General features: G+C 29.3%; 1 protein-coding gene across 1 annotated transcript in view; it reads left to right on the top strand.

Moving 5' to 3' along the window:
- Positions 1 to 1,282: 1,282 nt before the first annotated feature.
- Positions 1,283 to 13,453, top strand: part of LOC129968645 (glycerophosphocholine cholinephosphodiesterase ENPP6-like) — a 202,711-nt gene continuing 190,540 nt past the window's right edge. Inside the window, exon 1 of the mRNA XM_056082743.1 lies at positions 1,283 to 1,633. Coding sequence (XP_055938718.1) covers positions 1,348 to 1,633 — 286 coding nt within the window. The 5' untranslated portion in view covers positions 1,283 to 1,347. The remainder of the gene's footprint in view (positions 1,634 to 13,453) is intronic.

The raw sequence follows: 13,453 nt of genomic DNA, 5'->3' as shown, positions 1-13,453 counted from the left end.
AATGTTGTTTGTGACCTTAAGTGAAAATGTAATGAAGAACAATTGTGTTCCCAAAGTTCACAACAGTTTTTCTTGTTTCCAATTCTCCAAGAATTTTAAGAACTAATTTGGAAAATATAAAAAATTTGATAATTATTGAATTTTCAGTAAATTTAGCAATAGATATCAATAAAACTTCAGTTTCTTATTTGTTTTCCTTCTCTATGGGTTGCAGCAATATTTTTCTGATGAAAATGATGCTACGGCAAAACCCTGCCTTTGATTCAGGGAGTCAATTGATGTAACAATTTGAAAACAAGAATGCTCTGGAAAACACGAGGCAAAATATTTATGATACGAAGTTAATGACATATTTATATTTATAGTTAATACAGAGATAGAGTGATTCAAAATCTAGTTTTTAGAAATCAACTTAATTATTTAAGAAAAATTTAAATAAATTTATATAAGAAAAATTTAAATATAAAAGCCGGAGTTAATCGGATACATATTCTTAAAAATTATGAGCAATTCAGAATGTAACCCTGGGTTAAAGATATTTGTATTGTCGTAGTCCTCATTTAGAATGTCTGAGTTTTTTATTCCTTTCTATGGAGTTTAGTTCATGGAATTCTATGCACATGAAATACTGAGAAAGAGAATTTTCCTTAAACAAGTTTTTATTAATAAAATAAGTTTTTAGTCTGAATTATTTAATAGATGAACATTCTAGGAAATCGATTATATTTTATTGAAATCTTTAAAAGATTTATTTTTAATCTGAGGACAAATTCAAGATCTAAGAAAGGTCTATTTTTTTCTAATCGAGAGCAAAGACTTATATTCTTAGACCTATCGTGTCTTTTACCTAGGAATAGATTTGAAATTATTAATCTCTATAAACATTAAATATAGATAGTAAACGGTGAATATACCAGAGATTTATTTTTAAAAATAAAACAAAATTTATTCTTTCTACTTAAATTTTTATAGGAAGTATTATTAAAACATAATGTAGATACAAAATAAGATAGGGAACTCTTATATAAATTCAATATAACTGGAAATTCTGAAAACCTCTCTTTAAAAAAAAAAATGTGGTATTGTCATTTTTCTATCCAGGTTTGGTTTCATAAAACAATCTCCAACGCCATTCCAAAACAACGGTTTTTCACCACGTGCAAATCTTTTCCCCATCTGCACTAGCGTCTATTTGTAACCACCTTCCTCCCCTCCCAGAGCAACCGATTCTCTTCATCCTTCTGACTAGCAGCAGACGACGGTTTGCCAGACAGACCGACAAGCACGCACGCTAGCCTTCCTCTCTCCCGAAAACTACCGGACTGTTTTCCGGCAGCAACTCACACCATGACTCCGGGAACTTTAATTCTTGAGTGCTTTGCTCTGGTTCTGTTGTGCTTTGTGGAACGATTGTCCGCTTTCGGGTATTACAGTCACAGTGAAAGTCATCAAGGAGATGGAGCTAATAAGCTCCTGTTAATTTTAGTGGATGGTTGTCGATGGGATTATCCGGATCAGGACAGTGCCGGACTTCCAGGATTCAGGAAACTAGCTGAGAATGGAGTCCGGGCACCGTACGTGACCCCAATTTTTCCGTCTAATTCATATCCGAATTGGTATACAATTATGACAGGTAAGTGATTTAGTTTTTAAAATTAAATTTGCATGCAAGGAAGTTGGAGATTTTATTTTTAAATAAAAAACTGTTAAGAGATTTATTTGAAATTTATTTTTGCAAAATATTTTTTCTTTTATTTGATGATAAAATTATTTCGGATATATTTGAATTTCATAAATTTAGAAGTCAATTACCAAGCAAAATTTCAAATTATTTTGGTTTTGTTACTGTAAAATATATAATCGGTCTTTTATTATAATAAATTTCAATGAGAATAACTGGAAATTTCGGAAACATGTATTCGTGTTATTTTAAATATTGTTATTATTAATTTATTATTATATCATTATTTTATCAAAGAAAAAATGCAAAAACGCATAAAAATACATATATTTATTTGTATTAAAAAGATATGGAATATATAGGAATGCCAAAATAGAACTGTTTGAATTTAAATTTACAGTTTCTCTAAATATAGTAAAATAAAATATGAGTTTATGTATTCAGTGCGAAGTAAATCATAATTAATGTTAAATTTAAAACATTAAATTATCGTAGTAATTGGTGTTCATAATCCTTGTACTTAGTGCTTTATATTCAGTAATGAAATGAAGTCTTTCGATGCCTATTTATTATAATTTATCGCTTTTAATAATATAAACATAATAAATAAACTATTTAAAAAATATTGACTTTCATGTAATCTTAACTACCTAGAAATTTTAGATGAAAAAAAATTAATAATTAAATTGACATTAATTTTTTTTTCAAAAGTTAAGGACAAATGAAAATTAGTGGATTTGTAAGTCGCAAATTTTCTAATTATTTTTAAAGCTTAAAAATCAATTTTAAAATGATTTTTTAACTGACTGTTTTAGAAAAATGAATATTTAAAAAAGCACTCTTCGCTTAGTTTATGATTTTCCTTCCTAAAACATATTAATTATATTAGGTATTCTAAATTTTGTTTATTTTTAAAATATATTCTATAAGTTTTCGGAATTGATTTTAAGTTATTGATAAAAAGGACATGAATTGATTTTCTTGTCTAGATTTGAGAAGAAATGGTGAGGCGATAAGTTTTATAAAATAAGAAACTAAGACGATCTCTGTTTATTCGGGACTTTGGGCCAATTTATTATTACTTAAAATAAGAAAGCTTTTCTAAAATTATTAATTATTTTAGTGAAAAAATAGATACCTATTTTTTTTCATGGTATTTTTTTCATTTTCAGATTCAAGTAATTTATTTAATGATGTAATATTTACGATTGATTATCGTGGGAATATTTTATTAGTTATAAATCTTCTATCTCTAAATATTGTATTTTTGCAACAAAAATAATTATAATAATATAATAGTGTTAGAGGTCTAATGAATTTTAGAACTTTAGCACTATCATATAGCTATTTCTATTGCTTCTATGTATTAGGAACAATAGAATATCCTTTAATGCCAACATTTATCTGCTAATTATTCGGTTGAAATATGCATTTGGCTTATATGGCAGACTAAATATAAATGTATGTAGCACAGCGTTAGCTTATAAAAAGTGTGTTTCAAGGAAAGATATTAAAAAAGAATATATAACTGTTTTTCTAATGAAAAGTTGTATAATGAAATACGAATTAATTTTCAGTATTAGCCGAATATGATTTTCTGGATTTTTATAAATTTGATTAACAAATATTATTAATCCTAGCAGAGCTGTGAAAATAAATTAGATTGTATAAGCTCCATTATGAATTTAGATATATTATAGACACTATGTTAATACTTCTAAAATACGCACCTTCGAGAAATCACTTATCAAGTATTGATAAATATATTATTAAATTAAAACGCATCACTAAAAATTTCATAATGGAGCTTATACAATCTAATTTTGTCTTTTTTGTTTAAATCTTTATATAGCTTGATTAGAATTAAATTTATGCATAAATCAAAATATATAATTAAAGTTCAATTTTAAAGGCAAATAATGGACATTACGTTGAAGGCTACTTAATACAATTCTGCATTAAATGATTAGAAAGCATAGTTTCCAAAACTAATGGATTTAAGTGCTGAATTTTGAAAGTAAATAATAAAACGTTTCAATTTAGAAAGTAAATAAAATGTTCAGTTATTGAAATCAAGTATCAAATCAGAACGATTCATAATAAAAACTCATTTTTTTCCTGAAGCATCACCTTGCAGTACAGAGGTGTGACGTTCCCTTGAAAATATAGTTGAACGGATTGAGGGAGACTATGCTCCGGCCAGTTGATTTTGAATATAAGTAATATTCTAAATATAGGATATTGTTAAGTGAATATCACAACTTTACAGGGATATTAAAAGAAAGCAAAACTAAGTAAAAATCTTGTTGCTTAACAGAAATTAAAATTAACAACTGAAAGTTTCTTTTCAATGAATTATAAGTCGTCAAATGGTCGCCAAGTTTGTTGTGAATGTCGAGGGATCATTCATTCTGTAGCTGTAAAAATATCTGTAAAACTCTCTCCTAAATAAATCAAACTATGAAAGGAAGCAGTATTAACAGCGATTCGCAACAGGGAAAAATGAATCACATATATGAAACTCGCAGTACTTCAGATGAATAGGCTCTCGTAGCGCCACCTATCACCATACTTCTGCTAACTATCGCAATAAATATTTGTAATCTTTCAAAGCTTCACAACAGACCTGCAGAAAAAAAGCGTGGGATCACTTATACTGCTTCGATATTCTTCCGGTTTTTCGAGGACTCACACTTAATACTTATAACTGTATTTAATTTAAACTTTCATCTATTATTTTTTTTATTCATGATATACAGCAAGGTTGCCATTTGTTTTGTTTCCTTTTAATAGTTTTGAAATGTTGGAATATTCATTTATGAACAATCTGTATAATGGCTAACTTTGAGTATATTTAACATTTTGATCGTATTAATGTTGTTTTTATTATCCCATTGGGCAATGTATATGATCTCCAAGATAATGTTTAGCAGCAGTCTTTATGATATGCTTTAATATTTATAAACTTCATGGACGTTATCAAGGAAAATCTCATAACTTAATTTGACATTTCATAGCAAATACTACTTAACCTAAAAATCTTTTTAATGTTCTGTTAAAGTTTCCTCTTGAAATGTTCAATAGCTCCAGCGATACATAAAATATTGGCCGACAATTCTTTATTTTTTGGCGTAGAAGAAACTTCCTTGCCTATTCCTTTGCGACTATTAGATGTTCATCTACATGGAATACCTAACTTTGTTCGCTTCTAAAATCGTTACATTTAACTGTAAATGTAAAAAAATGCGTTTAAAATTCACTTTTAACTTACATTTTTAATAATAGATGACAATTTAAATCAATCTGAACCATAACTTTCAGCTATAGCAGCTATCTAAAAGCCTATTTTCTTAAAGAAACTTTGTTAAGTTTTTTTCTATTAAAAATAATTTTTAGAAACACAATTTCAATGTTATTTTGTAGACTGAATCTTAAACTACTTATTCTATATATTTTAAAAGTTTTTATTGAGTAAGCATAAGTATAATCGTTGGATAAATTTAAGTGTTATCCGATCGAATACTGAGCTGATCGTGTTACTCGATGGAACGTTAAGACGGGATGACAATGCTTATGTCTTCGCTTCCTGTTCGTCCCTTTTCGTGGGAAATGGACCCAATTCCTGGAATAGTGTTTGGGAGGATCCAGACTTTTGGAAATGACCAATCCTTTCAATGGGTGTCTGAAGTTTTGTAGTTTTACTTTTTTCATTATCAGTAACCTTACTCATCTTTACTTAAAACTGATTTTTATTTTAAGTTTCGCTTACGTTCGTTTTATGTAATAGGGAAAATATTCTAATTATATATATAATTTGTTTTTTATTTTAAATATAATTATAGATTTTTATTGTAAATTTATTTTATTGAAAATGGCGAGGAGAGATCAACTAATTTTTTCCGAAACGCTAAAAATGTTTCAAAAATTGCCCTCCAGTAGCGAATGCTACATTGTGGTTCACCTTGGATCATGTATATAGGTATAACCTAGTATACAGGTATAAAGTAGTGTTTTTTTTATTCAAATGCTAGAGATTTTAATCATTTTTGCGCTTCGCTGCAATACTCGCTGAGTCACATTTTTCGAACTCTAGTGGCGCAGTGTTCGAACTGATGAAACATCCCGAAATCAAAACCATAAGTACAATCGTCACGGAATTTGACCTGTGTGTTTCTCTAAGTCTAAATAGATTAAATTTTAAATAAAAAAAAGGCATATAAAGTGAAATGCGCCGCAAAGGTAGATGTCGCGTGAAGATTCAATTTCTAAAGTTCCCTATATAAATGATATCGATTCTCTTATAAAGACTCTTCCTCCGTCAAATAATATGTACATGAGGCAGTGAAGCATTTTTAAAATTGATATTTATCCTATGAATAAACAATGCAGTCGCACTCTAATTGTGAGTGCAATTGCATTTCTTCTGAAGACCAAAAATATGAGCGTGTATTTAAGAGATGCATCATGCTTACGTTTTCATAATTTATTTGAATTTAGTTATTTTATTTATAAAGAGTTTTTTTTTTAAATTTAAAAACAATTTGTGTACATCTTTATTTTAATTGTGATGGATAAAGTAAAGAGTTCCTTTTCAAACATGAATCTTAAATTTTTATGTAGAAAGTTAACAGTTTGAAGGTATGATCTTATATGTATTTGTAAATTTCAAAAAGATTGGAGATTAAAGTGAAATAAAGTTTGTGAAAGCAGATATCCGTAAAAAAAGAAATAAAAAGCTTTTTTCGCAATAATAATCCATTCACGATTTTATCAAACTATGAAAATTGCAATGATATTGTGTGTTTTGTTTTAATAAAGAAATATTCGATATAATTTTATTAATATCTTTAAAAGGCATTTCAATTGGTTAATTAGTGACCAATTTTTTCCCCAAACTTCTCTAATACAAATGTTTGAAATCAATTTAAATAATCAGTGTATGTATATATATCGTATGATGAAATACGAATAACTATTAATAAATTTATTACTTTTTGAAAAATAATAAATTTATATTAAACAAGAAATAATTTTTTTTTAAAGTCAATTCCTATTTTCGCAAGATTTGAACTCTCATTTTTCACCTTCAAGTGAAAAATACTGAAATCCTTGCATTTTACCGATTAAGCTACTGCCTGTTGATTTCCATTTTCATTACTCTAAAACTCTATTTAAAGTATTAAAAATGAATTAAATTTAATAATTAATGAATTAATATTTGAAAGAAACTGTGTTTACATCAAATGCCATCCATTACAAGTTTAAAACTTGAGTGGATGAACAAAAAGTATTTTATTAACGAGTGAAAATTTGAACAAGATATATAAATATATATAGGGAGAAAGTGTACTAATAGTATGAATTGAAAAAAAAATTCTTAATGCAAAAAAAATTAGTTTGAGTAAGCAATAATTAATATTTAAATCGACATGTTGATACAATATTGTTTAAAAAATTTATTAGATAATGCAGTTTTCTTATATTATTCGGTTAATTTCATTTAGAAAGCAGAGAAATAAAAATCTTAGAAATCTCTAGTTTCTTTTATAATTAAATTTTTAAATTTAGAAGTATTTTACTGCTTAATTATTGGCATCATGAAACAAGCGCAGTTTCTATGCTTTGTTATTGGAAAAAGGAGATTTTACCTTTCAGAATTACTAAAATTTGTATTCTACTTCTTAATATAATTACTCGATTATTAACAAATAATCTTTATGCACAGATTATTTGTGTATCTAATAATAATAGATTATTTATGTATCAAATAACAATACATCTTATAATACAAGATAATTACAAAACAATAATCTCATGTTAATATATATAACTTTAAAATTATGTACACGCATCAATACTAATTTCAGAAAATAGAATCATTTATGAAAACCATATTTCTAAATTTGAAAATATTTCTGTGTGCGCCACCAGGTGGAGCGCAGCATCATTTTTGTAGAATTCCCCCTTTGTTAGATTAGCAGATGTAATGATAGCTACTCAACCCTCTCTAGGTTGGTCTCTAAGGTCTTTAGAACTTATTGTTACTGATTTCTTCCTTTGAAGTTATATTAGAAACGTGCCACCAATTCATGTCATGAAAAACCAGGTTCAAAATCGTATTATCCGCATTTTAACAAAAATAGACCATGACACTTACCAACGTCCCGGGGGTGAAAAGAGTTACTGTACAGATAGATGTACATTGCTTACTAAAAGATAGGTATGAAGAGCAAACTTTTGGAGAAAAAAAAACTGAAATGTTTTTGTTTTGAATGAGATAATGCTTATATTTTTGTTTCTGAAATACTTTTTGAAATATATTGACTTTGAACTATAATTTGAATGCCGTCAATATCGTGAATATATTATAAAAAATCTTGTTAGGCATTATATGCTAAATATTGGAGAATGTGCTTGTTTAAATAGGTATAATCCTTTTTGAAATTCTTCGATTACAAAAAAGAAAATATTCTACTTAATATTTTTTATAAAATTGATGTTTTGAATATCTTTGAAACTTGGAAAAAGTTTTTGATCAAATTTCTATTTGTGAGTATTTAGTTGTGTTAAATCATATATGTAGCGTGCAGACAGATGAATTTTAATGCGCTGTTTCTATACCTAAATAAAAGGCTTGCAGCAAATCGAGCCAAATCTGCTTAAGGGCATAATCATTTCTCATAAATATGTATTAGAATTTCTTCAATATATGATAAAGCTTCATAAAAATACAGCGTTTTCATAAAGCTGTTTCGTAGAAAACGAATTAGTGTTGTCGAAATATGAAACGATGGATCTACTTAAATATATTTTACAAAAAGTATTTAAAAATAAACTAATCAATTAGCAATATAATAATATCTTCAACCAACAATAAATAAAAAAATGTTTTATTTTCATATTTGGTATAAACATATGAACTTATGAAATGCTCTTGTTAATTCGGGCGTCATTTATTCAAACTTATTAAAAATTTAGAAAGTCGAGATCATATTTACTTTCTCGTGTATGAGGTAAACAAAAAAAAATATCGTAATCGTGAAAAAATTAGAATTCCAAATTTAAATCAATCTTCATGTTTCAGATATCCCTAAACCCGAATAATATATTTTTGAAATTATATGCCTGTTTATCAATGAATAATGTATCTAAAAACCCCTTTGAGTAAAATGCATGACATTTAGCACATGATAAATATATAAAATTTGTAGATTTTAATCAGATTAAAAAATCTATTCAAAGGAAATCCAAAAGTACAAGTTTAAATAAGTACAGAATGTGAAGATATAGATAAAATTCTATTCATAGATTTTATATCTATAACGTAGATCCATTTAAAATTTGGAAGGGATTGATTGTTCATTGAAATGCATAAAGGGGTTGGCCGTTCGTCGGTCAGTACTTTGGGATGATACAAATTCGATAAATCAAACATGAAGATATTTAAATAAATGAAATTTAGTATTTTCTTTTGACTATAATTGTAAAATTGTAGGTCAAATTTTGCTTTAAAGGAATCGGATAAAAGATGATCAAAATACTTATTCGATTTACTGGATGCCAGGAATTAATAGCCAAAAAATCGATAATAATTAATAACAAAGAATGCACTCTACATTAAGATAAAATTTTAAATTCATATCTAATATCCATATTTCGTTAGTACTATTTTCCCATTCCATGCAAGGCATTCAGACTCATCATCAAAATCCATAATTTTATAGAGGGTGTGGTATATAACACTTTTATTAGAGAATATGCGAGAATAATTGGATAAATCCATTCTCGCTGGTTTATTTTGATCTCCCAAGCTTCGAGTATCTTTTCTGAGAATACTAAAATTAAATAAAAAGCTATATATGACTAATCTTCATTGACGACCACCTGTTTACCAGACATAAGTTATATTTTAATTCATTTAATTCATATAAATAAAACTTCAGGCTCAGGATTACGCCAAACTATCATAGAATAAATCCATGCTATTTCAATAGTCTTATGCTACTTCGGTAGTCAATCGTCTTATGCTACTTCGATAGTCAATCGTCTTATGCTACTTCGATAGTCAATCGTCTTATGCTACTTCGATAGTCAATCGTCTTATGCTACTTCGATAGTCAATCGTCTTATGCTACTTCGATAGTCAATCGTCTTATGCTACTTCGATAGTCAATCGTCTTATGCTACTTCGATAGTCAATCGTCTTATGCTACTTCGATAGTCAATCGTCTTATGCTACTTCGATAGTCAATCGTCTTATGCTACTTCAGTAGTCAATCGTCTTATGCTACTTCAGTAGTCAATCGTCTTATGCTACTTCAGTAGTCAATCGTCTTATGCTACTTCAGTAGTCAATCGTCTTATGCTACTTCAGTAGTCAATCGTCTTATGCTACTTCAACAGTCAATCGTCTTATGCTACTTCAACAGTCAATCGTCTTATGCTACTTCAACAGTCAATCGTCTTATGCTACTTCAACAGTCAATCGTCTTATGCTACTTCAAAAGTCAATCGTCTTATGCTACTTCAACAGTCAATAGCCTTATGCTATTTCGATAGTCTTATGCTACTTCAACAGTCAATAGTCTTATGCTACTTCAACAGTCAATAGCCTTATGCTATTTCGATAGTCTTATGCTACTTCAACAGTCAATAGTCTTATGCTACTTCAACAGTCAATAGTCTTATGCTACTTCAACAGTCAATAGCCTTATGCTACTTCAACAGTCAATAGCCTTATGCTACTTCAACAGTCAATAGTCTTATGCTACTTCAACAGTCAATAGTCTTATGCTACTTCAACAGTCAATAGTCTTATGCTACTTCAACAGTCAATAGTCTTATGCTACTTCAACAGTCAATAGTCTTATGCTACTTCAACAGTCAATAGCCTTATGCTATTTCGATAGTCTTATGCTACTTCAACAGTCAATAGTCTTATGCTACTTCAACAGTCAATAGCCTTATGCTATTTCGATAGTCTTATGCTACTTCAACAGTCAATAGTCTTATGCTACTTCAACAGTCAATAGTCTTATGCTATTTCGATAGTCTTATGCTATTTCGATAGTCAATAGTCTTATCTTTCAATAGTTATATGTTTTTTCAATGTGTATACAAAGTTTTCTAATGAAGAGTTCCATGATATAATTACGGTGTTATATTCATCTAACTTCTAAATTTAGAGGAAGTGTAACTTCGCTTTTTTATTTGTCCTGTAAACTAAATAGGTATTAAACATAATTCTTCTTTAGTTTTAATTAGAGGAAACAAAAAAAGGGATCAAATATTTGATGAAGCAGTGAAGACGATTTAGGTTTCATTCAGAACAATTGTGATTATTGTGGTGCACTATACTTAAAAATATGTTTAAAATTTAATTAAATCTAGATTAAAAAAACATTTCCCGAATTAAATTGACATAAGTGAAAAGACAATTTTTGAACTTTGAGGTGATATGTCTTTTACTTCTTTAATACTTTTGTTTTGAAATTATAGCAGAAAAGCATTGAAATCTAGCTTATTTCTTAATTAAAATTAAAAAATATATATCGCTCCAATGTGTGGAAGATTCTCACCCTCCAGAGTTTTTCCGGTAGAAATTTAAGCACTTTTAAGTCAAACGGCCTGGTCTGTCAATACACACACACACACACACACACACACACACACACACGGAGAGATTATCAAACCCTCTGTCTTTTGGCGTGCCATTCAAGCCATGCAATTGGAGCAACGAATTTATTTTGCTTGACGAATTCGGTAATGAAATCTCTGATCTCGATAGTGATATTTAGTTACAACATGCTCATTATATCTCAAAGACGAGTTACTGGGCCTTTAGATGATAAAAATAGAGAATGAAATTATTCACTCTTGTGAACTTAACACAATAAATAAAAGCATCATTTTCACTGTTATAAATCTTCATTAGTTTCAAGCCGAATGACAGCCTAGAAGTTTGACTTATCAGAACATGGGAAATAATTCTGAGCATCTTGTACTTTCACGGGCGTATTATGTTCTCTGTTGCCTTACATTAAATTTGCAAGCGCGGGTAGCTCTAATTAAATTGTTTGCTTGGATAAACTCAAGATGTGTGCAGTAATAGTTGCTCAGAGGCTAGGAAGTTGTCTTACTGAAACTTGATTCTCACATCTGGAAATTCTTACAAAATAACTAATAAAATTTACCACAGTTGAAGAATCAGGTAATCTGTTTATGATGTAATTACGCCCCTTGGAGCGCTCAGGATGAGAAAGCTTTGTTTTACAAGCATATTACAAGTCAGTGGCTTAGAAAGTCCCTTTAATAAAGAAGCCACGTTAAAAGCTTTGAATGCTCATTTACAGCTTCTCAGAACGTTTTCATTCAGAGGAGTCATAATAAAATAGGTCGCTTGAATCAGACAAATATGTTTAACGGTAACATGTTTGTCTGCGCATAATTTTTTACTTGTTATTTGTATATGCATTTTATTAAGAAAGTTAACTATTGTGTATATTATATACATACAGGGTGATTCAAAACTTACCGTTCAAATTTCGTGGCGAGATAGGGAATACGTCAGGAAACCGATTTCACATAGGAAAGTATGTCTGCAAACATTTATATGGGCAAAAAATGGAAAAATGAAGTGAACATAAGGAAACAGTATAGCTAAGTGGTAATTAATGTGACTTTTATTCCAACAAGATAAAGTATAATTTCACAGTAGGGCGTGGATAGAGTTCACAAAATTGCGACCATTTGCATGAAAAAGGATTCACAGCACAATTGCATTGACCTCCAAACATTTTCAAACTCCTGGTATCATGGACAATGCCTGTTGGCTGCTACTATTCGTGCAACAAGGTCCATTTCACTGTCGACGGAGGTCTCGTACACATAGTCTTTCATGGCCTAGCACAAAAAGAAGTCCATTGGCGATAAATCAGGTGACTTAGGTGGCCAAGTGATCAATCCACCTTTGCTGATCCATTGAACTCCGAATGTTCGGTTCAGGCAATCGCACACAATATTCATGCTATGGTCTGGAGTTCCATGATGTTGACACCACATATCACGGTGGATATGCAGCAATCATTGTCCGTGATATGCGAAGCGTTTTTGAAAACATCCGATGGTCGCTGCAACGGAGCTGTAAAATGGTCGCAATTTTGTGCACCTACTGGTAACGAATGCACTTTACCTTGTTGCAATAAAGGTCACATTCGTTACAGCTTAATTTTACTGTTTCATTGTCTTCACTTCACTTGTCCATTTTGTCCATGCAGATGAAGTTTGCGGACATACTTTCCTAAGAGAAATCGATTTCCTATCTCTCCATGAAATTTGAGAGATAAGTTTTGAATTTCCCTGTATTACATATTATATATGATAATTTAAAAAGTACTGGCATCATGATTACCAAAATGAAAAATAGTTTTTTTTTCTTAAACATTTGGAAAGTGGAGATATTCATCTATATTTCAGATAGTAACTGAGGATTCAGTAAGCATTTTCAAATGCCCTTCTATTTTAATCAAAATGCTAAATACAAGTATTCATATAAAATATGTTTTATGCATTCATTGTAAATGCGTTTTCATGCTAAAGTGAGGATAAAATACAGCGAAAATAAACAAATCTTCGAAAAACCTGCAACATCATTGTAACAATGATTGTTCGGAAAAAGTAATATTTAAGAAGTTACAGATTGAATTACGGAAAATGATATTTTATTTTACCAGAAAACATCAAACCAAAATAATCGTTCAGAGAAAATTGACA

Source organism: Argiope bruennichi, chromosome 5 (genome assembly GCF_947563725.1).
Source record: "Argiope bruennichi chromosome 5, qqArgBrue1.1, whole genome shotgun sequence".
In the NCBI taxonomy this organism is placed as follows: domain Eukaryota; kingdom Metazoa; phylum Arthropoda; class Arachnida; order Araneae; family Araneidae; genus Argiope; species Argiope bruennichi.
This window is presented reverse-complemented; position numbering and strand designations above follow the sequence as displayed.